The sequence below is a fragment of the Homalodisca vitripennis genome, chromosome 2 (assembly GCF_021130785.1).
Source record: "Homalodisca vitripennis isolate AUS2020 chromosome 2, UT_GWSS_2.1, whole genome shotgun sequence".
In the NCBI taxonomy this organism is placed as follows: Eukaryota; Metazoa; Arthropoda; class Insecta; order Hemiptera; family Cicadellidae; genus Homalodisca; species Homalodisca vitripennis.
This window is the reverse complement of record NC_060208.1, coordinates 62,352,992-62,380,757: the sequence shown is the minus strand read 5'-3', so window position 1 is coordinate 62,380,757 and position 27,766 is coordinate 62,352,992. Positions and strand designations below refer to the sequence as shown.

General features: G+C 31.5%; 1 protein-coding gene across 1 annotated transcript; it reads left to right on the top strand.

Moving 5' to 3' along the window:
• On the top strand, window positions 1-27,401 carry LOC124354050 (NAD-dependent protein deacetylase sirtuin-7). The gene is made up of 7 exons (XM_046804219.1): window positions 1-371; window positions 7,601-7,698; window positions 11,742-11,957; window positions 13,568-13,739; window positions 23,494-23,724; window positions 25,533-25,653; window positions 25,868-27,401. Exons 1-7 carry the CDS (start codon window positions 204-206, stop codon window positions 26,977-26,979), a joined length of 2,118 nt encoding a protein of 705 aa, XP_046660175.1. The 5' UTR covers window positions 1-203; the 3' UTR covers window positions 26,980-27,401.
• The last annotated feature ends 365 nt before the right edge of the window (window positions 27,402-27,766 follow it).

Genomic DNA, 27,766 nt, shown 5'->3' with positions numbered 1-27,766 from the left:
CTGCAGCAAACAAATTGGCGTTGAAATGTCGGAATGTCAAGATTGATGGGGATGTTGAATGTGATGTTGTTTATAATATGCCGCTAACTGAATACAAACCGTTTGTTATAATTGTGCGCATAATAGGTGTACATTGAAATGTCTTTCGATTGTGTAAATTATTTGTTATTATAATCTCTTTGTAGACCATTAAAATGCGTTAAATGGCTTGCTTGAATTATGGGAAAGTGCCTGGGACAGAAGTGGAAATGGGAATGAAGGTGGATAACATGGACGTTAATGATCTAGTGAAAACGACAGGTCTGCGCAGAAAAGCTACGTTGAACGTAACATTTTGTGTAAAAAAAGAAAGGAATGCATCGTTTAAAAAAGTAAGTAATTTGATTAATGATAAAGTGATAGAAATAACAACTGTTACTGTCTAGAATCAATCAAAACAATCAACAAAAAGTTATTATGTCCTAGAATAGTCCGGATGCCGGTCATCACCTAAGATATTATTGTAGATGTGAAAACTTTTAGCCTATTTTTTATTATGTTTACTGCTTCCATGTTCAGGTGATGAGTTGAAACAGTAGGACCAAGTAGACTATCTTTTACCTACTTAATAGGACTATTATGAAGTTGTAAGAATTCGTAACCACTAAAATATTTCATTACACTGCCATAAAATCTTGAATTTCTTTTAGACCCAACAGTATAACTAATGTAGCCTACAGTACTGTATGTGAAGGTACTAGCCTACAACCTGATCTAGGCAAGCAGCTAAAATGCAAAATGTTAAATATTACTTTACCACTTTGCAGTCTATGTTGTTTTTTTTATAAAAAAAATTGTTATAAAGGAAATTAGGCAATAAACAGTTATATTTTAAAAAGGCTGAAGGCATCAGTATAATTAGAGGCCACCGCAGCAATTGAATCAGCAAACCATGTTATGGATTGGAAATGTCTTAATTATCAGATACAAAACATTCTTATTATAATTATTTACAATTATTGCCAGCTTTTTAATGTATTAAATAACATTATACTGCAGCCAGGCCGAATTTTGTTAGCACGTAAAAGGAACTACTAATTGAATGGGCTAACAATAATACCTCAGGCCATCAGTACAGGAATTCAAATGTATTGAAAACCTCATAATAGTAACACGCATCTGACCTAATAGGCTAGATAGCAGGTAATTTTAAGATAATGAGTTAATATCCGAATTAATGATATATCAAATACAATTGAGAGAAAACCATGGGGAGACTTTAACAAGTGGCCTAGACTCGTTATTCAATTGTTTTTGTCGAATTGTTCGATATATTATCCAACTTTGATATGAAAAAATCGTACATAATAAGAGTTATAATAAATTACTGTAACAAGAAGAATCTCGTTTATTACAATTTTAAAAATAACACAAAACCAACTAAGACCTAGACTTACAGATCATCAAAGAAACTTTACAATATTTAAAACTTGCCCAGCTTGATAGCAATGAGTAACAGCTTTTGTGAAATGGAGGAAAGAATTCTCCCCAGGTGTTACCAATCTCGTCACTTGTGAGAAATATCTCACATATTTTCTTCATATTCATCGCCATTTTCAGTCTCAGAATATTAGTTACTTCTTGCTTAACAATTCATTAAAACAACCGAATAAAGAGTGTAGGCCGCTTATTAAAGTCTATGCACCTCTTCATTTTCAGAGAACCCAACTCTAAAAGCAAGTTCTCCTTCAGAAAGGGCGTTGTTAATGTTGAAATAAAAACAACATAATGCATAATGTGTTATAATGTTGTATTGGTATGGTTGAATTATTGAGATGTTTGATACTATGTAATTCAATCAAAATTTCTAGTGAAGCAATGTACAAAACTAAAATTTGCTGTAAATTTAACAAAATTGCAAAAAGAGGTATTTTCTTCTTGTTAGTGAGACTTAAGGCAACAATTTCTGAAGTACCCATGAGAAGAGGAATCAGTGAGAACTAGAAATTATTGCTAAAGCCTGGTGTCATTCCCTTAACAAGTGAGTTGGTAAATCAGATGTGATCCTCTATACCTATCTTAATGAGAGAAAAACTCCAAAATATTGAAAAAGTAGTCTTTTAGTATTATGAACAGAATGTCACTAAATTCATAAATATTGTATACATGCTGAACTCTATTTCAAAATAAATAAATGAGAAGCTAATGATTCAACTAAAATACATTCAAACAATGTTTAACTATGATTGGTGATGAATGGATTGAAAAAAACTCAATTCTGTCCTCCTGATATTCAACCACAAAAACTTTAGATTATTTCCAAGGTGTATGTCACACATCATGCGAGACCTACTTATATTACTGTGTTTCAAAAAGTGGAAAGGCCTTAAGAAGCCCAACAGAAGTGTCTACTTCTTACAATGGGCTATGAATATTTATCTTGAAAAAGTATGTTTGCTAATTGTATTAAATGGTTTTCTTTTAATAATATGGGACACTCAATTCTTTAACATAAAAAAGTTTTGTGCTTTCGATTAACTTGATAAATATTTTTTTTATATTACATATTTTACTGACTTCTAAATATTAAAGTAATAAATATTTATACATTTCATTATTATCATTTATATTAGTTTCTATAATGTGGTCAGTATAATTTTTACTACAATCTTCTATTTCTGAAATAATGACTTTATTTTAATTGTTGTTATATTCTAACAATATAATGGGTTTTCTAAAATTATAGGTTTATAATAACTGAAATAAGAAATAAAAATTCTGGCATAAAATCTTGTAAAATATCTTGTAAACACAGTATCAACTGTTGTTCCATATCTCATTCTTGTGTTTTTATTGTTTGACATTGTTAAATTTAATTTATCTTTTAAAACATCTATTAATAGTTTTGATGTTTATTTAGCAACATTTGTATTAAAATCTGTTTTTATGTAAATTCTTAAAGTGAATGTTAGGTAAGGCCCGATGTAATTGATTGAAGGTTATAATTATTGTAATCTACAGAAAAACTAATTTTCTTCCCTGATTAAATTACACTATAGCCTTGTTAGCTCTGAGAAAAGATCTAATAAATTTATTTTAAATCTTGTCAGGATGAATCTAGTATTGATGAGCTTTAAATACTGCTATTAACCCTAGAACTGGCAATCGCCGCATATGCAGCTCATTTGGTCTCCCAGAATTGGCATTGCCGCATATGCGGTCCATTTGCACTGTTTTGTTTTCATGACTCGTGAACGTGTAATTATTAACCAATCACGTTTTATCTCACACCAATGTAAAGAAGAAGAATCAATCTACATATTGATACCGGTTTTGTTGGTCTTTGCTTTTATGTTACATTCTCTTTGTACATTGCAAAATGTTATTCCGCCCCGCACTAGTCAATCGGTTGACAGCTGACGACAACTGTAGCGCTTGTTACACAACGTTTGTTTCATAGTATTTAATCAGTCGTTGCCGCATACTTCGTATAGGTTGTTTGTTTTGTTTTATATTTCATTATTAAACTATTTAGTTAGATTCTGAATCATGACGATCAGATGAATAGATGACCTTCAATTGTAATTGATGAACTTGTGAAGAAAACGAGATTGCGGTCCATAACGATCGCAGATTGACGTTAGATGAAGGTTTTCAACACACTAACCTCGAATTGGTCTCGTTTTGAAGATGAGAAGTCAAGCTACTTGGCAGTGTAGCCAATATGTTGAAAAAGTATTCCCTACAGCTGTGAGAGTACCAGTACACTTACTTTCTGGACGTGCCTCGTAGAATAAAATACGGGTACGGATTTTTTTTATAAACTACTATAAGTATAATTTTATGCATTTAAAGTGCAACAAACTATATATTTTCAAAATGAGCATAACATTTGGAGCAAAATGTATATCTCAGATTTCTTACTTGATACTGTTAAGCATGGCTGGGGTGTACCTTAAATGTCAGGATAAATAATCCTGTCTGCATTCCCAGACGCTCGTTAATACCGTGGGAAGAAATGTTAAGAGGGCCACTGTCCTAAAAGCCTCAGATATCTGTCTACTTTCCAAACTGACTTCCAATTTGGAGTAGAATGATTCATAACAATACACAGAAACTTTGCTAGGCAACGGAATATTTTGGTAAAAAGTAAAAAAAAAAAACTTTTTTGAAAGTAAAACAAAATTTTTGTGGGTTTTTTCTAATTTATCTAATTTCTTTAGGCATATTTAGATTCTGTAGTCTGTTCTGAAAAAATCATGTATAATATGTTACATTTGGAGTAAGTTAATTGGTATAAATACTTGTCTAAAAAAAACCCTTACATATCAATTTAAAATACTGTGGCATTTCAGGAACAACCATTGCCAGCTATAGGGTTAAATGATGTAGTAGGTTAATCACTTTTACATTGGATTCATTAACCCTAGAAGTGTGTCCATGTTACCAAAGATAAAACGTCAGTCCATTTTTGACGTGTTGCAAGGGTTTTTTAAAAAATTCGTAAAAAATACTTAATATCAAGAAAACATATATTGTTATATATCGTTTTTCTTCTCAGAAGTTTTACTATTTGAAATAGGAATAATTGTTTTGATATTCTTTGGTTTAGTATATATTTTCATGAAAATAATGAGAAATTGCAAAAAGTTTTATATGAACATTTCAAGTTTGGACCTCTGTAAGGTATTGAAATATTACAGTAAGGTCAAAATGTTAAATGTATAAAATTTTATGCCAAATTAGAAAATATATTAAAAATGTCTATTAAACAAAAATTGTAATTTTGCCATTTTTTTTACAAAAGCGAAAATGTACAAAAATGTACAAGGGTTTGGGATTTTAATTTTTTTTTACTTCCAAATGTGACTATATATTTATATGAAAAACAGTTTTCTATTGTAAATTATACATGCTATTTGAAAACACTAAAAGTAAACAACAACAAAAATAAACTGTTATTTTATTATAAGCTTAAAAAAAAATCTTTTGGAAAATGAAAATACTTTGTAACAAAATTCAGAAACAAGCTAAAAATTTTCACTTATACTTTATGTTTATGTACTTTTTGAATATACCGTTAGTAAGTATGTTTGTTTGGCTAAAATAACATATAAGTTATGGTTAAATACTTTGAGAAGGAACTGAGTTATGACATTTTTTGTTAACAGTCGCACGTTGAAGAATTTACTCATAAAAAATAATCTGGTTTGCAATGTAAAAAAAATATGAAAACCTTTTTTAAATTTTTTTACTTGTTATATTATGTTAGCACATAATGTTTGAAAGAAATACACTCAATAATTTTTTAAATTGAGTAAAAAATAAATGTTGTGCGTCAAATATTGTAAAACCTTGCATTGTAAAATTTTTGACAATATATAAACAATAGATATTATAGTTCAAAATAACATTGTTTTATAATTTTTTTGTCATTTCATATGAATTTATGCAGTAGAGTATTTCAACCTGAAAAAATAGAGACCTAAATTATGAAAATCTGTAAAACAATAAGCTTGTGGTGAAATAAAATGATCAACAATGGCCGACAGGGATGGGTTGGGTTGGTCTTGATGCGACGCCGTGATTCATCTCTTTCGTTTCGCACTGCCGGAAACCTACTGAACTAAATTTACTGCTGAAAGATTGTACCGGTAGATCGTTTCTTTCACTTTACACTGTATTTTTTATTTTCTTTATTGACAATAAATAACTGTGTGAATGTTATTATACTAACCAGCATAAAATATGCTGGTTTACAACTTTAGAATTGTCCCTTTTTAGAATATTCATAGTAAATCAACTATTCGTTGTAATAACTTTCTGTTTGCACTGGAAGAAAGAATATTTCATTCCGCGTCTATTGACATATGGCAGCACTGTTTGCAAGCAATACATAACTTGCTGTGATTGGTTGAAAATGACGTATTTCTTTGACCCGGCCACCCGCGAAATTCAACTCAAATGTTGACTTCTTCAGAAAACATTTCACCACGACCGTAGTATTGAAGTTAGAAAAAAAAGGTTTATATGAAAATTGTAGAATGGAATCTCACAATTTCAATGATACCAAAAACATGGTGATCTTTTGAAGATAAATAATTATTTTTAATGAAAAACTGAACCGACATACAATATGCTGGTTCCGCACAACACACACAAATTACAACCGACATAAAATATGCTGGTTCCACACTTCTAGGGTTAAAAATTAGGAGTTTATAGATGAATTTTAGTTTCTTTGAGACGATTGTAAGGTATTGGAAATGTTTTATTGTGTTAAAGTCTTCATAGCTACTAATAGCAGAGTATGAATTGATTTTGTACATTTTCACAGCTTTTAAATTGGAGCTTAATTAACATAACTTGATAATTTCTAAAACCAAGCAATGATTGTTCGGCATTGGAAGTAGCTACTAATAGCAGATATGAATTGATTTTCTAAATTTTGACAGCTTTTAAATTGGATCTTAAGTAACCTAACCTGAAAAATTCCATAACTATGGAAAGTCCGCAGAAGCAGGGATAGATCCAGACGATGCGAAATTTCAGACAACATTTAAACGTAAATAATAATATGAGTAAACTGAGACAGAAGACACACATTTTAAAACCAAAGACAAATTAGTGGGGTGGATAAATGAATAAATGAAATTACTAGTAAACAAACCGGACTGGTAGATAAGGTACAAGAGTTGACTAGGCAGCTAGAAGTCGAAGAGTATTAATTTCCACAGGAACAAACTTAAACATGTGGATTGTCAATCACAAACTGGCTTGACTGCAAATTTAAGATAATTTATATTTTCACCTAAATTGAAACTGTATGTTGTGTCTTAATCTTCACAAAACTAACATTAACCCTCAAGGCTTAAGAATCGATTGTGGAAAATGTAACATTCTTCAAGAGGATTTGGGAAAATGATTTTTACTGTCAGATTAATAGAGCAAAAAGCTCAAGCTACAAGAGAACATTTACAGAATTCTAAGTTTAATAAAATAAAAATCAGATATTCAATATTACCTTGAATCCCCTATAAACCTTTTAAACCTCTATATATTCATTCTAAGAATTTCTTGAAAAGGATTGATTGGTTTAGCTCAAAATCTGTATATGTATGTATGTGTCTGTGTATATGTAGGCTATATGACAACTATGTATTATAGAATATTTTATAAGTTGTTAGATAATTTTTTATTAACTGTAGTGTCCCTGATGTGACTCTATTCATTGTACATTCTGTGTATTTGTTTGTGAATAAAGAACATCTGAATCTGAGGAAGAAGATGTAGACATGAGACAGTGATTCTTTTACACCAAAGCAACAAAAAGGAAAGAGGAAGGAAAGAAGAAATAAATTCTTTCAAATAACACATATATTATAATTAATTATACAACCACAATAAGAGTGTAAAAGTGTATGATATTGAACATTGTTTTGATAAGACTAAAATTAAGATGGGATCCAAGTATTTTATTGGCAGTCGGATTTGGATTAGGATTATTGGCTCTATAAATCTTAGAACTTTGTACATAAAGTGTTGCTCAAATTAATAGATAAGGGTACTAAGAATAAGTAAAGTTGAGGTTAATTGTTTTGATCACATTACATTTTTGCAGGTTTCAAGAATATTACAGAAATCTGAAGATGACCGTACGGAAGAAGAAAAGGAAGTACTCAACTCTTGCTCTGAAGTCGTTAAAGAAGTCACGTCAAGGTAGGTGTAGACTTGAAGTAAATATAGACACTGATCAAAGTTTTGTGTGCCAAAACAGAGCTATTGCATAACAACATTTTTTTTTTATCTCGCTGTCCTGTTGGGTTTATAAACAACTGCAGAAACATTTTGTTGTTAAGAACTGACTTTCTTTGTTAGTAAATTGATAATGGAATTTATTATTATGGTATGCCTCTGATTAGGCTACAATTGGCTACTATCATACAAGGATGAATCAAATAATATCAACAAAATGTTTTCAAAACTGTAGAGGTAAAGTGAGTGGCGTGACGTGTCGGGTGCTAACGGTGCGGCTAAGCACACCATGCTTATTCAGATTATACGAGGCATGTTTTAAAAGTAAGTACTGTTTTGATATAAAAAAATCAACTAGTACATTTTTAAAACAAAACTTAATTTACCTGAAAGAGCATTCTTTCCTCTATTTCTCTACATAATTTCAATTATTATTAAGGCACTTGTCGTATTTTGGGACCAGCTTTTGTATGCCGTCGTCAAAGAAGCTTGCTGCCAGATTGGACAACCACTGTTGCACAGAAGTTTTTACTTCTTCATCATTGAAATGACGCTTCCCCGCCAAATGCGTCTTCAACTGCAGAAACAAATAGCAGTTGCTAGACGCTAGATCGGGACAGGATGGTCCAATTGTTCGCAGCCAAATGAAGTGATTAGCTCTTGCGTTCGATTTGCTGAATGTGGACGAGCATAATCGTGGAGCAAAACAACACCTGCTTTTAGCATGCCACGCCTTTTGTTTTGAATTGCGCAGTGCAGTTTTTTTTAAGTTTCACAGTACGCGGCTGCATTAATTGTTTCACCGCAAGGCAGAAAATTGACCAACAACACACCCTGTCTGTCCCAAAAGACAGTGCACATGATTTTCTGGGCAGAAATTGTTTGCTTGAATTTGACTTTCCTAGGGGATGTTGAATGCCGCCATTCCATTGACTGTTGTTTTGATTCTGGTGTAGTGTAAGCTACCCACGTTTCATCGCCTGTAACAATATGACTTTAAAAAATCATCACCCTCGTTACTGTAACGCTTGAGAAAGCTCAATACACTGCCCAATCGTTTGGTTTTGTGCTCATCATTCAACATATTTGGTACTCAATGTGAACACAGTTTCCGATAATTTAAACGTTCGGACACAATTTTGTAGAGAACACTTCTTGATAGAGCATGAAATTATTCAGCTAAGGACGAAATTGTGAACCGTTCTTTCACTTTACTTTTTGAATGAGATCATCGGTAATGACTGAAGTCGCCCACTTCGTTCCTCATCATGAACGTTTGTGCGGCCATCTTTGAAGGCCCTAACCCATTTCCGCACCATTCTTTCACTCATAATGTTTTCACCATAAACTTCACTGATTTGACGATGAATGTCAATTGCTTTTAAGCCTTTATTTAGCACAGAGAAAACGAATCACAGCACGAACTTCACAGTCGGCGGGATTCTCGATAGTCTGCGGCATTTTAAAATCACGTAAACAAACGAAGACTCGATCAAATGGCATCTGTGGCTTCCCAACTGATGTAGCTACACTACGCGCATGCACTAAACGGCAACTGCAGCGTTGCGGCTGCGTAATTTTTAAAACGGTACTTTAAAAACATGCCTCATACATTGTTTATAACATATTGGACATTGAAAAAGTCTTGTATCATTTCAAATTTAATCTTTCTGTTGTAATTTAGTTCTGTTAGTTTTGTTTAGCATTGAGCCACCACTACCTTTTTTTTACATTGAACCACAATCACTCAATTCAATGGTGCCAATAACACATATTTATCAATATGGTTTAAGCTCTTTATAAAAGTAATAATAAAGTAACATATTCACTTGTGGGGCTTGAAATATTTCATTTCTGTTTATCTGTTTGCCCACATGATATCCCAACTGACCTATAGATTTGAAATTGCATGCAGCTTCATTTATATATTAGCCACACTTGAGTTCAGTGATGGTGTTTGTCACCATGTGATTTGACTGAGAATTTGCGAAGAATTTTACATTGGTCTTATGGGTACCATGATGGCAAGAATAAAAGAGCAGAATAGATAAATTTGTAAACAAACTGAATCCAATTATTTGAGATTTCGATGTGTAACTGTTATTTACAGAGTAAAAAGAAAATGTGTGGAAAGTGAATGTTAAAACTGGGTGACAAGATTTGATTTCAACGCACTCTTGCGTTGTAGTACTCTCCCTAGCTCACCGGAACTCTATTATTTTAACACTGCTATTAAACCTAATTTCTTGAACAAAAATGGAAATTCATTATGTGGTAAGATATCTCAAGAAAGATTTTATCTGTTGACTTTAAATTTTGCCGTTAACTTCATTTCTACATAGACAAGAATTAGCTCTATTATGGTGCACTTCCAACCATGGAATTTGGGTGAGCATCATTGAAGACTATGACTCAGTAGACTATGACAGTTTCACTTTTTTCACCAGAGAGGATGCAAAGGTTTTTTCATAATTAATTATCCATCTCTCTTATCTACTTATAGGACCTCTCGAGGATGAAATGAGCTATACAGGTAGATTTTAAAATTTTTGATCCAACCTCTGCAAAGCCTGTTTCGCATCATGTGGCATACTTCTATCTTGTTATAATAGTAACTAAAAAGAAAAAAATTATAACCTGAAGGTGTTAACTGTCCATTTCTATTTATAAGGGAAACATATTTTAAAACATATAGTTATAGACATATTTATTCTTTTACTAGGAGTTACCCGTGGTGTCGCATGCAATTTCCTAGGTAAAAGTGCGTTACTTTTGTAGTGTAAACCCCTATGGTGCAATATAATGAAGTTCTATGATATTGATTCCGGTTCTAAATATTTTTAGTGCTGTTAATGAGTTTGCTTTGTTGTGCCCTTAAAAAAATATATATATACTTATACATCCATAGAACAAAAAGCTACTATAGTAAAAAAGTATCTAATCCAGCTGTTTAAATTACAATTTGCACTTCTGGTCTTTATGTACCTACGGTGTCACAGTTCTATTTGCCTTTTAGCCCCAATAAAGAAAATATATGCCTATGTAGATCTCAAAAACAAATTTTGATCTAAAAGGTTCTACTTTCAGTCTAAGGTATTTATGGTGTTATAGAACATTTTGCTTTGTTGCCCCATTCAAGAAAATATTTACATCCGTAGGATGGGGTCAAAAAGCCTTCCAACACTGGTAATCTACTTCCAGTATAAGGAGAAGAGTGGAAAATGCTTACCAAGTTCTTGCAACATTTCAAAATAATCGTCTTGTGTTATAGAGGTTTTTTTTTCGGATTGCTGGGAAAGAATGGCTTCTTGAGGGATGTCAGTATCCATTTCTTTTTTTTGTCTTTTAAGCCACAGTAAAATTCCATGTCACAATGTCAATGAAGCAGTTTCAAGTATCTTATGTGCAAACAAACACACACCTTTGTACATTAGGGTAGATTTTATAATTGTATTTGAATCGTATTTCCAATGCATTAAATTGTTTAAATTCATCACTAGTAAAATTTGTGGTAAATTTTAGATAGTAACAATGTCTGTGCCATTTGTATTACGCTGCTGATCAAGCACTTTTTACTTAAATGTAAAAAAAGTTTTCAGGCTCTTTGGCAAATTTAAGCTAATGTGTATAAAGATTTATAAAGTGTGTCAACTACTGCTCTGTCACTTAAATTTTGATTATGTTTTTAAACATTATCATGATTTTTACAAATACAAAAATATTCCAGAAAACTTTAATTTTTCTTTTATAAACACCTTGTTTTTTAACAAATGTTTTTTTAATTTTCCCAATTTGTTGAGCCATTTTCAAGATTAGCGCTTAGCAAGCTATTTAGTGATTTATTTTAAGTTGATGTCAGTATATTAAGCTAATGAGTCAGAATACAATATTAGTAAATACTTTTTCAGATACATTTTCCACACTGATACTGACATCAAGGTAGAACATAAATATTTAAAAATGTAAAAACATTGTTTATATACTGTGTTTATAATGGATTGTCACAGACTGGAGAAACGCAATAAGCTAAAGGCTCGGAACGAGGAGGTGGAGGATTCTCAGGAGGTGCTGGATGAGAAGTGTGAGATTCTCGCAAGAGCACTACAGGAGGCGAAACATCTGGTGGTATATAGTGGTGCTGGAGTGAGCACTGCTGCCTGTATCCCTGACTACAGAGGTAGTAACGGCATCTGGACTCGTTTACAACAGGGGCTGGATATTGGGTAAATGGAAATAAATTTATTTCAAATTAATTTTTTAGTTGATCATATGTGGATTCTGTGTTAATTTTATTAACCTCACTTGTTGGTCACCATATGAAGTAGATTCATTTTATTCAATTATTGAGGTCCCACCTTGTTGCATCATATGATAAAGATGTTCAATTTGTATACATTATTATAGCCTTTGTTGTTTGTCATAAAGATAATGCTCAGAAGTTAAATGTCGTATTGATGAAGATTTCATGTGTGTTGGTCAAATTTGAACAGTATTTAACCTCACTAAGTTAAAGGCATATGACGATGTTCAGTGTTTATATATAGTGTGATACACTTTTATACTATGTATTTATGACTTACCTGTTCCTCTTCAACTGGTGCAATATTATTTTTTTGTATAAAGTAGATTGATTTCTTTATACCCAGTTAAATTTCCAATAACTGATTTCACTAGCTGGGAAAATAAATCAATCGCTTTCTTCTTTTATAAGCATTTAAATAACTGATTTATTGGTTTAAAACACCACTTCAAACATCTTTGTCAATTTGCAGACACATATTCAGTATGTGTTCACTGAAATTAGATTCAATAATTCATTATAATTCAAATTAAATGAAAAAATGTTATATTCACATATTATTTCATCACGTTAAAAGTACATAAATAAAATTAATTTCACTGTTTAAGATTTCATAAGTTAATTTTGAGAATCATATGTAAAGGAAGTGAGAGAACTTAAATACGTCCTTCTCTTACTGTTTCGCTTTTCAGAAGAAAAAAATCAGGCCAAGATCGTTAGAAAAACAGTGGTTGCTAACAAAACGGGGGTTTCAAACCGGAAATTAAGGGAGACCGGCAGCTCCAACCCAAACTGATATGTTCAATTTGAATGACAAACATTCTTGTTTACATTTACTGGTTATACATCAACAGACAGATGATCTCCGAAGAAATCTCTTGGTGATTTTCTGAGATATGTAATTAAAAATTAACATTTATAGAATTGTTGAAGCTAATACATGGAAAATTATACAGTTCATGTCATGACTTTTAATTGAGATAATACTTGATCTCTTAATATTTGTGTAAATAATTTCAGAATAAAACCATAACACATTTCATAATGTTCATAATGTCAAAATTTAAAAACAATGAATCAATTAATACACTTAACTGTATTTGCTACAATAATACTAATAAACATGTAATTTAACAGTGCTTAAAATTAACCAGACCTATTAGTCTGATGCAGCCTATCTTCAAAATGTAAGAATTGCCTATTTCACCCTTATAACTTATTTTTAAATTATCACACAAACAATATTAATAATACAACTGATTTACAGTGGCAATTTGAAAACAATAAGCTTAAACTTTGGAACAATATAGTATTACGTATATAAATGCTCTCTTACTCATTACTACTCAAGTAACAAATGTTTAATATAATATTGAGTATTATACCTATTCTTTCTTTTGTTAAGGAACCAAGTGTGAACGTAGTGGCCTTCTTCTAATCTTCACTTATTGCTCTGTTAATTTTACTCCCATCTATGTATTTTCCAAGGTGTTCCACTTTCATGCAATTTGATAATAAAAAGATGTGTTGCAGACAACATGACTTGAGCAAAACGCAGCCAACACTAACTCACATGGTGCTGTACACACTCTACCGACGAGGCATGCTCAAACATGTGGTCTCGCAGAACTGTGATGGTCTGCATTTGCGCAGCGGACTGCCTAGAGCTGCTTTGTCAGAGGTGCATGGCAACATGTACCTTGAGGTAGGTAGTACTGGTATCTCAGGGTCTAGAGTGGTATCGGAGGAATCAGTCTTCTCAATGAGATTGTCAAAAGTTTTTTTATAAGGCTTTTATAGATTGTTTGCAATAAGTTAAGAATTCAACACATACAGCCATTCCATGGTGACCAATAATACTACCATTAAATATGTTTCATTGTTGTGTGACCTATGCATTTTACTGTTCTGCATCTTTTTTGGCACCTGGTGTGTAAAGTAGATGAATATGGGAAGACAACTGAAATGGTAAAATACTCAAACAGTGCTTTTAACACAATTTTGGGCATGATCAGGCCACAGAAAATGTGTGCATCAGACATTTGATTGCTATTTAAAACATGGTAGTTATAGTTTGATTGGTGTTGTCATGCAGCCGCTCCTTGGCCAACCCTGGACGACAAAGATTGCTGATTGTGACATTGTAACAGCATTAAAAGAAACAAATTCAGGTGTTGCTTCAAACATGGAGCTTCCATAACTGTATGAACTTTGTCCCGTTGTAAGACTTGTTAGGTTACTAGTGTCCAGACTTGTTATACATTACTATGAGTGGTTTTTCTTGCCTTTGAAGAATTTCTGGAAGTGTTTGTTGAGATCGTAACATGTTTTACTGCAGTTACAGTATCTTCAGATAATTGTTGCTTATTTACACTGTCATTTTTTCACTGTGAGTGTGTAGCATAAGAGCAGTATCAGTTACGGAGGTAGGGTGCGGTTTTGAGGTCTCATGGTCCAAGGTTGTTTTTACTGCGCTTTATTGGTGTTTATGGGTAAAGAGAGAAGAGGTGGAATGTTTGGGAATGTTGTGTCTGCTTTGAGATTTCGGCAGTGTTGTAATTTTATGTGTGGGATCAAAAACTTACAGTGGAAATCAAAAAAACTTCTGTGAATTACTAGATAAAAATAATAATCCACTTAAAAAAAGTTCTATAACATCCTATATTTTAAATTACAGTCCTATCCCTTCTACTTAAAGTAGATAGTGATAAAAATTAAATAGAAATATATAATGAAAACTGTTAAAAGTACAGGCACAGAAAAGATTAAAACTGCTGCAATTTAAATTAATAGTTTAATTTCATTTTAAAATTATTCATATATCTTTAAAAGGTCTTTAAGTGTTTTTGTTGCATATAGTTTATTTTTATTTGTATATATTAGCATCAGACTATGTTTTTTATATCCCATGACTACTAGTTTAGAGGAGTTAAATATTTTCATGTTACTTTAATTATACATTGAAAAATTCTGTAAAACATTTTATTAATGGTTTGAAATAATTGAATGTTTTATATTTTGAGTTGCACATATTTTAATTTATCTAATTCTGTCATTTGTCCAGTCAATGACCATTTTACCATGTATTTATTCCATACAGCACAGATTTTCATAAAAATGTGGATTTAGGTTCTACTTTTCCTCTATTTCAAAGTCTACCCTGTGCCGGGGGTTGCTTTTTTTCCTGGGGCAGGATGCAACCCCTTCTCGGGGATGAGCAATTTTTCATTGAAAATAAGTGTGTAAATCGATATATTGACTATTGACTAATTTTAAGCAACTTTTGTTCTATAAAGTTTTTTCTGAAAGTCAATACTTTTTTACTTATTCACCAGTAAACTTGTCGGTTTTCCTGCAAAAAACCTACGTTTTCAGATTATTTTTCCTGATTAACTGAAAAAATATGCATTAAATCGAAAAATATGTGGAGAGCAAAATTATAGCTTATAAAAGTACAAAAAACATTGTGAGTTTATGATATATTTACATCCAATACAACCAGAATTATTGCTCTTTGAAATTTGATTGGTATTTTCGAACGCCAAAATGGAAAGTTTCTACGTACAATATCCGAAAACCAATGCATTTTTCAAGGAAAGCTCTTAGAAAATTTTTAAATTCCTTTAAAGAGATACCTTTATTTCTATAAAATTTCTTAGCATTAAAACTAAGCGAGTTAGGAAGAGAATAATATTGATTCCTTTTTCTTTTCATTGCAAAATAATACTGAAAATTTCACCCTCTCTTCCACCCTATTTGAAAAAAATTTTGCCACTTTAAAATTCACTTTATTTACGTTTGTATAATACATTCTGAGTGTTTGACCAGTTTAAAGCTTTTATAAAAAAGAATTAGCGTGAAGTGAGAAAATCATTTTTGTAATTTAGTAAAAAAATCGCCTTTACTTTAAAATAACTCAAAAACTTATTCTCTACTATATTTTCTTTTCTGAAAATGTTGATGTTATATTCTTTTTGTAGAGTAAAAATCGAGTAGGATATGGCTGTTTAAAGTTTGCGTGCATTCATGCTATGTACCTTTTAGAACCCTTTTTAAAAATAAGATCTGAAAAAAAAATTATTTAGATGAACTTATAGCTCTTAAAACCCTTCAAAATGCTTTTTTTAAAGGACTTCATTGCTTAAAAACTAAGAGAGTTATAGGGAAAAACCAAAGTCACATTTTTGTGGATATTTGAACAGTATATTAGTATATTGGTGAATACACATAGTGGCTATATTTTAAGCTTAGTTGAACTGTCACTTATATACAGGTTGTCCACGAGTGACCTAAAAAAACTTCTCAGGTGTTTTCCTCTCATCAAAAAAATGAAAAAGTTCATATAAACATATGTCAAGAAAGATTTTGCCCGATTTTCTGGGAAAGAACAGAAATAAAGTGAAAATGTTGCAATATTATTTTTTTGTATAAAGTAGATTGATTTCATTATATCCAGTTAAATTTCCAATAACTGATTTCACTAGCTGGGAAAACAAATCACTCACTTTCTTCTTTTATAAGCATTTAAATCACTGATTTATTGGTTTAAAACACCACTTCAAACATCTTATGTCAATTTGCAGACGTATTCAGCACGTGTTCACCAAACTTAGATTCATTATAAATGAAATTATAATTCAATAATTCTTTATAATTCAAATTAAATTAAAAAGTTTTATATTCATATATTATTTCATCACGTTAGAAGTACATAAATAAAATTAACTATCACTGTTTAAGATTTCATAAGTTAATTTTGAGAACTCATAACAACAAAAAGAATAACTGTTTTAGGTCCTTTGAAAAGAGGACCACCAAAATTTTACCACCCTACAAAGAAAACTCTACTGTTGTACTAGACACAGTAACGTATAAAGAGAAAATTATAGAAACTTTAAGCACTGGCAAATAAGGTGGCCTTATATTAATCTTTCAAACTTTTTTCATGTAACCAGCTATTGCTCAAAGAATAACAAAGTAAACTAAATAATATTGTTTGTTTATTGATGTGCAAAAACAACACATGAATTATTTCCAAATGTTTACAAGAATATTTATATACATTAAAAAGTTTGTGCAATCTGCATTTTGTCTAGAGCAATAAAAAGAAGGAGAATTTTCCCTTTCAGTTTTGGTATTTGCTTTTCAGTCAGATGTCACAGCTTTTCATTCAAAGCAATGAGATATTTATTATATTTGCCTTTTTTATGATGTAATTGCAAGGAGAAAAATACTTGTAATTAGTATTTTACTTACTCGATTTTACTCAAACAAAGAGAATAGAATCTATTGATAGTTACAGATTAAAATTTCCTTATTCCATTTGTAACTAAAATATTATAACAGTTAGCGGTACGGAATTTGGTCCAAAACGAGCCGGCTGCCCCTTTTTCCAAAATGACATAACAGTTTCTTCATTGTTTGTTTACAACAGCTGACTACATACAAAAGAGAAAATATTGAAACAACTTAACCCTTTGTGCTCAAAAGGCCTGCAGCATTGTCCACATCTAGGTTGAAGAAAGCTTGCGTTAATTTTGTCGTAGTTTGTCCTTAAAACTCGTACGGCCAGTACAGATGGCCGCCCTACTTTCATTGACTGCTCGGTGGTCATATTTGTTGTTTGCCTCCACAGATTGGAATTATTGTACAATTTTCTCCGCATTATTTGCATAATAGTTCAAAATGTTTAAAGAAGAAATGAAAAATAATTTAAAATTTATTTTTAATGTATATTTCTAATACAAAGATAAACATACATTTGGGAAATTTATCTCTTATACCTATATTTTTAACTAAGATGTGTAATAAAATGCTATAAAGAAGGCTTTTATGTTATACTCAGACATGAACTATTTTAAATTTTTCTCATTCTTAAAATTTTTATAGAATGAAACTTTTAAAAATACATACCTATGTGTAGTCAAGAATAGTTAGCACACCTCTTCTAATACAATTTTCTAGGTTTCTATCCCTTCAATCACTTCATTGTATAGGTCCACTACATGTAATTCGTCATAATTGCACAGTCAATGTTTAGAGAAGAATTAATAGGTCAATTTAAAATTTAGTGGTGCTGGCCTTACGAGCTGTGGATTTATTATATATATCAACAGTCTAGTACAGCTGGACATTTGAGTTGAAAAAACATTACAGCAAAAATTAATGGAATCTGCATTTCCGACAAAATGATAGCGGCCAGTAGAGCTGGCCATACGAGCTCCAAGGACATAAATACTGCCATATAAGGTTAATGTTATTTATAATAGAAAAGTACCTTCGTAAATGTGAACAGTTCTTCAAAATGAATATTGAAATTATGATTGTATAATTTTAAATTTTATTCTACTATATAATCACAATGTTGTACTTCTATATTATAGTGTTGTAACATCATTAAATGTTGTGATGCATTACAAATTCTAAATTATTCTTCCTATATGTATACATTAATGTAATGTAGTGTCATAGTAATGCAACACAGTCATGAAAAACAAAGTTAAAGAACAATGTATACTATACTTTGTATTATGTAATCTGGCTCCTAGTGAGTACCCAGTTTCGGCGAGCTCCATTGGTCGAATGCTTCTGCAAACCACATAGCTGACTCCAACCTAAATGTAAATAACCAAAATTGTAAATGTAACATGGAACAAAATATTAAAGATTTCAGAAAATGGAATGAGGAAAAAAAAAAGGAAAGGAAAATACAAAGAAAAAAACCAACCAAAAGAGTTCAAGATCCTATTGCTATTGCCATTCCTTTAAGCAACAAGCATGAGGTTTTAAATACCGTGGTGCATGACTTGGAAGTTTACTCGGCACAAATTACTAACAAAAAAAAACCGTGGAAAAAAGAAAACAAAAAAAAAACATTGATCACTAGACTAGCATCAACAGGTAGAAGGAATGAAGATGATAAAGAAATAATGGATGTTGAGTTCTATTCAGATAGCCACGGAAGGGCCCTTCCTGAATTAATCGGTGCCCTTAGCAAGGGAAGGATAAGAGTAAGTGGTCTTGTTATGCCTGGGGCTACAACCCAGAAAGTGTATAGACAGGCTGAAAGAGCTCTTCACCGTCCCCTAGTGATAATTGCAGGGACTAATAATGTACTTAAAAAAGTCAACAAAAGAAATTTACTTAAATTTTAGAAAAAAAATTTGCAGTGTCTAAGTAAAGAAAGAACTGTATACATAACAACAATCCCCAATCGTTATGATACAAATCCCACTGATCGAACACATCATGAAATAGATATAGCTAACAACTACATCAGAGAAGTTGCAGTAAGAATGAAAAAGATAAGCATCATTGACTTGGAGGACCTTAAAAAGACATCACTTCACTCGTCATTGTCTACACCTAAATTACCAAGGCAAAAAGAAACTATCTTATATGATAATCAACTCTCTGAGCAAAACTTCTGTATATGAAAACGAAACATTTCTACCGGTAGACCACAACTCACACAAGAATTACAAAACGTTAAAGATAACACAGAAATACTGGTGAATGGTGACATAAAAATAATTGAATCCAATATGAGAAAGATAATTAATAAAAATAAAAATAATGAGCATCTAGCATTTGCCCACTGCATTTCAAGAGACTTCAGTCATAAACGGCATATGAGTGCTGGGTAGCAACCGTCTTCTGTAAACAGTTCGGTAAAACCGACACCAACTCTCCTTACCAACTATTTAACCCACCAAAAAGTATTGATGGAGTGAATGTGTACGGGTTGATATAAAAAGCCAATTGTTTCTGATTACGACACAGCCTTTAAGCATTTCACAGAGGACTTTAAAATAAAAAATTTAAAGTATTTAATTTGCTCCCCCATGGGTTGTGTCCGGGATAATATTTCAACAGAACACTTTGCAGCTAATATTGTTGATTTCCAGCAACGCACAGGAGCCTCTGTGCAGATTATAATTTTTAATGAAAACTCAAAGCGACCATTAAGAAATGGACTCTCTTTCATTGATTTCAAAACAAAGTCTGCATACTGCAATTTCTGCTCATCTGTTTAAAACAAATGGAGACCAATCCCAACTTAGAGATGGCTGAAGCAGTTCAACCAGCAGTTCAACCAACCATCCCTGCATTCTGCAAATGGAGATCGAAATGGAGCAGATGCAAAACACTGGACTGGTGACGCCTCAGGAATGTGATATATCCCTTGTGACGGACTTCACTGAATGAATTTCCACCTTTACCAACTACGACTAGAACTGTTTCAGATAGTAACTATTCCTTTAACTCTTGTAAAATTTCAAATATCTCATGCTCCAAAGCTGATGAAAATGTAAGAATTTTAAAGCAAAAACAGAAATGTGAGACCGGATGCCTTGCCTTTAAAACTCCCCAATAACTCGGATCCAAAGCCCCACTTAAATAAATTAAATAAAAAATATAAAAATAAAAGCATAAAAATTTTTCACCAAAATATTAGGGATTTACAGATTCGTGTTGAATCTTTAGAAAATAACACTATCCGAATTAGACCCTTCAAATAATTGTGTTAACAGAACACAATATGTCAAAAATCAAACTTGAACGCTTTAACATAGAAAATTATATTTTAATATCAGAATATTCTCGTACTACAACTTCGGGAGAGGAGGTGTAGCAATTCTCTCAAAGGAGGGTTTCAAGGGGGAGGCAGCTGGTTTTTCCAACTGTTGTTTGAAACTTTGTCAGGACAAATTATTTGAATGTTGTTTAGCTAAATTTAAGATAGAAAAGTATAGTTTTATATTAGCAGGAGTTTATAGAACACCTCAATTTAACAATAACGAATTTTTAGATAGATTAAACTCTCTTATAGAATTTCTTGTAGCTAAAGACAAATATTTAATCATTACAGGAGATTTTAACATTAACATGTTAAATGAATCTAAAGAGACAAAGGAACTTAAGAACATTTTAAATCGCCATGGAATGAGTTTCTTAATTGATTTTCCTACTAGAGTGACACCAACATGTAAATCCTGTATAGATAATTTTTTGACAAATATTAATAAAAATGAAGTTAAAGTCTCAGGAATTATAACAGCCTTATCTGACCATGATGCACAAATGCTCGAACTTCTGCAAACCCAAATAAAAAATGGGGGGAAAACATTAACTTTTGTTGGAAGACAATTTTCATTAAATAATATGGTACTTTTTAAATCTTTATTGGAAAAAGAAGATTGGCTCCCAGTCTTTTACTCAAACAGTCAATGAAAAATATGATTGTTTTGACAGTATCTTCAGATACTATTTTAACCTTTGTTTTCCGCTTACACAAATTAAAAAAGAAAATAAAAAGCACACTTGGATTACACAAGATTTAAAGGATGAAAAAAATGAAATAATTTGTCTTAGTAAATTGTCAAGGCTTACAAAATCTGATAATTTAAAAAATGAAGTTAAGAATAAAGTTAAACAATACAATTCAAAACTAACTAAATGTAAGAAAAATTATTTTGATACCAAAATCAAAAAACACAGAAAAAATATTAGTAAAACAACATGGCAAAATTATAAATAAAAGAAACAAAAAAGAATAAAAGTAAATGTGAAGGCAATCTTGTACTAAAAACTAAAGAATCATCTATTAGTGATCCATCTCTTATTGCAATCTCCTTTAATGATTATTTTATAAATGTGACAGATGCACTGTTAAAGGATCTTCCTTCAGTACAGCCAAAATATGACAAATGTGACAATCACAAACCTGGTAACACTTTATTAAAATTTCAATGCCCGCCCTTGACTGAAACAGAATTGATACAAATTTTTGACTCTCTCAAAAATAAATCGTCTAGTGGATATGATGGAGTTCCAGTGAAATTGATAAAATTTGTCAAACATTCCTTAGTTAAACCATTATTGCATTTAATAAATTCTTCTCTCATTACAGGCATATTTCCTGACAAATTAAAAGTTTCAAAGGTTATCCCAGTCTTCAAAAAAGGCTCAGCAACAGATATTCAAAAATTATCGTTCCAATTGTCAATCTTACCATCAATCTCAAAAATTTTTTAAAGAACCATGTATCATAGGTTAGTCAAACATCTAGAGGTAAATGATCTTTATGACAAGGCACAACATGGATTTCGAAAAAATAAATCTACTATAACAGCATTGGTAGAGCTCACTGAATCTATAATAGAATCAGTTGACAAAAACGAAAATGTAACAGGAATATTCATGGATCTGTCAAAAGCTTTTGATAGCATATCTCATGACATTTACTCGGGATAATTGAAAAATTTAGGAATCAATAACATCCATCTAAGATGGTTTGAAACATATCTCTCCAATAGAAAACAGTATGTTGAGATATCTCACATAGAAAATAACAAATTACAAAAAATTTCAATCTAACATCCAAATAGTAAGAAATAGAGTACCTCAAGGGTCTATTTTGGGTCCTTTATTATTTATTTGTTACATAAGGGAAATGCAAAGTGCCTTAGTATTCTTGAAAATAACAAAAACCAGCTCTGTTTATTTGCAGATGACTCAAACTTAATCGTTTCTGCCAAAAACAGAAGCTGAATTAGAAATAACGGTGTATTTGGAACTTTCAAAAATTACAAACATTTTTCATTGACAACAAATTAGTTCTATAATATACAGAGAAAACTAACTTTATTTCTTTCAGTACCAAACAAAGTAGAAAACACTCAAGTCCCAATATCTTATTAAATGATTCCTGTTTGGGTCAAGTTCGCAATACAAAATTTCTAGGACTAATCATAGACAACAACCTTAGCTGGGATTTGCATATTGAACAGTGTGATAAATCGTATCAATTCTGGAATATATGTATTAAAAGACTGTCTTATTTATGCAGCTTATCAGCTTTTAAAGATGGTCTTTCATGCCCACATTCAATCCCACATTGCATATGGAATAGGTGTTGTATGGGAGGAACCACAAATCAAAATTTTAATAAAATTCTTATCTTGCAAAAAAATGCGCTGCGAATAATGTTTAAAAATTGATAAGGAAGAATCAGTTAAAAATCATTTCACTGAACTAAATATTTTAACAGTGCATTGCCTTTACATTTTAGAATGTGTGATGTATGTTAAGACTCATCAGTCCAGTTTCAAGAGGTCACTGTGAAAATCATACATATAACACTAGAAATAAGAAGGAATTAGTATTACCTAAGCATAATTTGGAGTATTATAAAAAAAAAACTTCTTATGCTGGAATAAAAATTTTTAAAATCAATTAAAAAAATAATATCAAGTGTCCGAGACATAAAGAAGTTCAAATCAATGTTAAAAAAGTATTTAATTCAAAAGGCATTTTATTCATTTGAAGAATTTTATACAATATTATGATTTTACTCATACTATTATAGTAACTTATTTTTAGTGACGCTATTTATTGTACTCATGTGCAAAATATAAATAAAGATATATAAATGAGACTTTTTTGTTTGATGACAGGTATGCCAACCGTGCAAACTGGAGTATTGGCGGTTGTTTGATGTTACGGAGCATACTGCACGGTACAGTCACGAGACTGCAAGGCGCTGTTACACCTGCCATAAGCCTCTGCGCGATACCATCGTTCACTTTGGCGAAAGAGGAGGTCTGAAATGGCCAATAAACTGGACAGGAGCAACTGCTGCAGCCAATCAAGCTGACGTCATCCTGTGTATGGGCTCCAGTCTGAAGGTGAGGACTGCCAGACTAGTAATGGGTTGTTTATCCACCGGTTCTTTAGAATGGATTCGGATTTGAGTATCGATCTACGGGATTTGACATGTGAGTCTGTGTACATGCCGCATCATTAATTATCAGTTGATTGAAAATACAAAAATTATCAATCGAGAAAACATATTTTTGCGATACTTAGAATATTCAAAACCGTAAATACAAAACCTAATGAACCTAATGAAACCTAATGAATAATTATCCTACCTTTGTAAATATTATGTTTGCAATTAGTATTTTCATATTTTGTCTGAGCAGCATCATGAGTCTGCTGCGTTTATTCATGGGTGACTGATCGGTATTATACAAATTACTGATTAAGAAATCACAATTTCTTTATTCTTTTTGTACGAAACCCGTAGATAGGTAACTTAATTAACAAGTAATCGTACTTTTGTAAATTATGTTTTACTTGCAGTTAGTACTATCTACACTATTAATTTTGCATTTCTCTTGTCGTACAGAAAATTATTGATTCTCCACAAATGAAATATTGGAGCCAAATAAAACTGTGACTGGTACCATATTCTTCTCTAGAATAAAGACTTCTATTAATGATTGTTCTTCTTTCTGCAGGGTGTTTGATGTTTTAAATACTCTATATACTGTATTACAGAATAAAAACCAAAAGTAAAATATTATCATTATCATTATTATTATTAATTAGCAAATAATAAAGTACTTTGAAAATATTGGTATCAGAATTAAGTAAACAGAGTTACGGTATTGTGAATTGTTAATTATTGAGGTATTCTTCAGGTGTTGAGAATCAGAATTGACCCAACCCTATAACCATTATTTTCCAAAAACCATCTTTTTGTTTGTTAAAGCCCAAACCACATAATATATGCCCAATGTGAAAGTTTGTTTTGCCAATTTGAAGTAATATTTAATTGTCATCTGTTAAACAATTGATGGCAGCAATGTGACTCATATGAGATATGGGTTACTAGTTTGGGGTAATTCTTCAGAAGAAACGAGGATCAGGTTCTAGTTATTCAAAATTGACCATTTGAATTCTTACTGGTCTTACTCTTCAAAACTTATACCATCAGGTAGGCCTTTGGAAAAATCTATATCTTTACTGTTGTCTCATTTTACATCTGTGAGGCTTAGAGGATATCTCCTTCATGAAAGAAAATCATAGCTATGGAGTGAGAAAAATATTCAACCAATTTCCAGAAGACTTGAAAAGATATTGAGAAAAGAAACATTTCAAGGGAGCACTTAAGACCAGGCTGCTGCAGAAGTCATTTGACAATTTAGAAACATGTTTTTATGCCTGATATAGAAGTAAACTATGCTGATACAAATATGTACGCAACTATGTATACAAATCCAGATTTCTGTTATGGTTTCTGTTTTGCTCATTTATAGTTTGAATTTTTGCCAAACATTACTGAATGTGAGATACAAGAAAAAACTTGTTCCATATATGGTGGGGTAAAAATTTGTAACTGGAACATTTAAAGGCTTAATTGGACTGTGTTAATTGATACAGGTGGTCTCCCTCAGTCTTTATTTTCCCCAAATGTAAGTTGTAAAATGAGTTAAAATGTAACTTCTATTCCAAAGAAAAAGATATTTAGTTTTTCAACCAATTTGGTAATATTAACTGATTTGGAGTAATGTTATGATAAACACAAACAGGTGATAAAAAATTTTACTTTAAAAACTGTGATAAAAAGGATTTTTATTTTAAATCTTGGGTCGTATTTTTACAGGTAGATATAGACTATTACTTTTATTTATGCAAGTTCTTGTTGTAGGTATTGAAAAAATATCCATGGTTGTGGGGCATGGATCGGCCAGTAAAGAAGAGACCCAGTCTTTACATTGTGAACCTCCAGTGGACCCCAAAAGATGACCAAGCTGCACTTAAAATCAATGGTTTGTAAACTGAACATGATGATTAAAATCCATAAATAGTGCCTATACATTTGAAAAGACTAGTATAATTCATTTTGTAGCTTTATTAAAATCACAGCGTCCTAAAAGCTTTTTTATTTCTCTTTTTTGCTTAGTAAACATGGTTTTGTGCAATATTCATGCTAATTAATTTGTGTTGCCATTAAATAATTAAATGTTAATATTTTATTTCTAGGTAAGTGTGATGAAGTAATGGCTCGTGTGATGTCTAGATTAAACTTGCCAATACCGAGTTATGATCCAAAAATGGACCCGATCTTTGTGCATGCGACACGACTACATGTAGTGGAGAGTCACACATACAGTACTGCAGCATTACAACCCCCTGAGGATATGAGGGAAGACTGTAAACGACCAGGGGAGAAACAAACTGAACAAGTGGGTGGTAAGAAGTTGTGCGACGACATTAACAGAAATCAGGCAAATGATAAAAAGACAAAAATATCCGCTGAAGATGAAGAAAAACCATGCATGAATAATATGAAACAAACTACAAATAGTGATAATAATGCTGAAGATGGTACAAAAGAAAATTCCTCCCTTTCAAAAATTGAAGACAAAGTATCAACCAGTTCAACAGATGTGGAAAATGACAAGAGTAAGAGTAGTGAGTTGCCCTCTGTCTCTGTTAAATTGGAACTGCCTGAACAAAATAGTTGCAATGCAATTGTAAAGGAAGAGCCCAAAAGTGAATGTAGTCTAGATAATGATAAAGTGAAAGATGAACCAAACTTAGGAGAAAATTGTAAATCCCCTGTAAAAGGAATTTGGCGGCCGTTTTCGTTTGATGAAAGCAGTAGTTGTTCGTCTTCCAGTGCTATCAAATCTGGTGACTATAAGACTGGAAATGATTTATCTCAAGGTTCTGGGAAAGTAGGTTCCAAGTGGTTTTCAAATTCAGAAAAAACAAGTGGTGATTCAGTTACAACTAGGTCAAAACTTTATGATAGTCAAAATGCAATGAAAAAATGCCTTGTCCAAATAGAGCCACTAGATTTGTCCTGTGGAAAGAAATTTGAACCAAAAAATGAGCACCCATATTTTTGTAAATATTGTCGTATCTATTACCACTCCGGGTTTTGTCTATTCTACAGAAAACACTCATCTGAAGTTCCGCCAGAGCCACCGTGTTATTGTTGTGACGAAGAGGATGAGAAAGACCCAACAAGTCCCGACACCGATGTAAAATCCCCTGAAGAGTCAGACAAGTCGACTGTTAAAGTTCCTATCACTAACCCTGGATGGTTTGGTAAAGGCTATCGTAAGAAGATACGAAAGAAAAGGTAGTATAAGAAGGGTAGAAGTGTGCAAAATGAAACGGAGACTGAACTGTAAGGCTCAATGTTAAGAATAGTCAGCCATTTTCTAACAAAATAAACATCTGTTCTTTCAATAAAAAATAGAAGATCAATCAGACTACTACCTTGATGGACTATTCAAAACGAAATTACAACACACTTCTACTTAAAGATATACATATTCTTGAACTGTTAATATATTCATTGAAAACGAAAAGTAGTGATAATTTATTGTAATTAGGATGTTAGTTTTGTATTTGTTATGACTGTGGTTTTTTATTCAGGTAGTTGTGGTTTCTTACTCTCTATGTTATATAGAAATTGTTTGTTGGTGTTCACCTGAGAGTTATGTCTAAATTTGCTCTAGTTAAATTAAACTGCTTATGAAATAAAAAATACTACTTTTTAAAATTTGTCATTTATTACAAATTATTAAATTTATATACATTAAACAAAATAACATTTTTATACTTTTTAAGGTTACTTAAACAAGTATATTAATTTTTGATTTAATTATATTTTATCTAAAATAAAAGAATTAATATTTTTTTTTTTTTTAAATGAAGTCAACGTATTTGAACCCAATTTTATATATACATTATATTCAAAATAATTATGTAGATAAATATTCCAATATTTAAGATTTGTTTAAAATATAAAGCACTTGAAATATAATCAAGGCTTGAACATTGTTACAGAAAAACAACATCATGCATGGCATTGGCAATACAAAAATGTATTCAAACAATTCTTTTATCACCTGTACTGCAATTCCA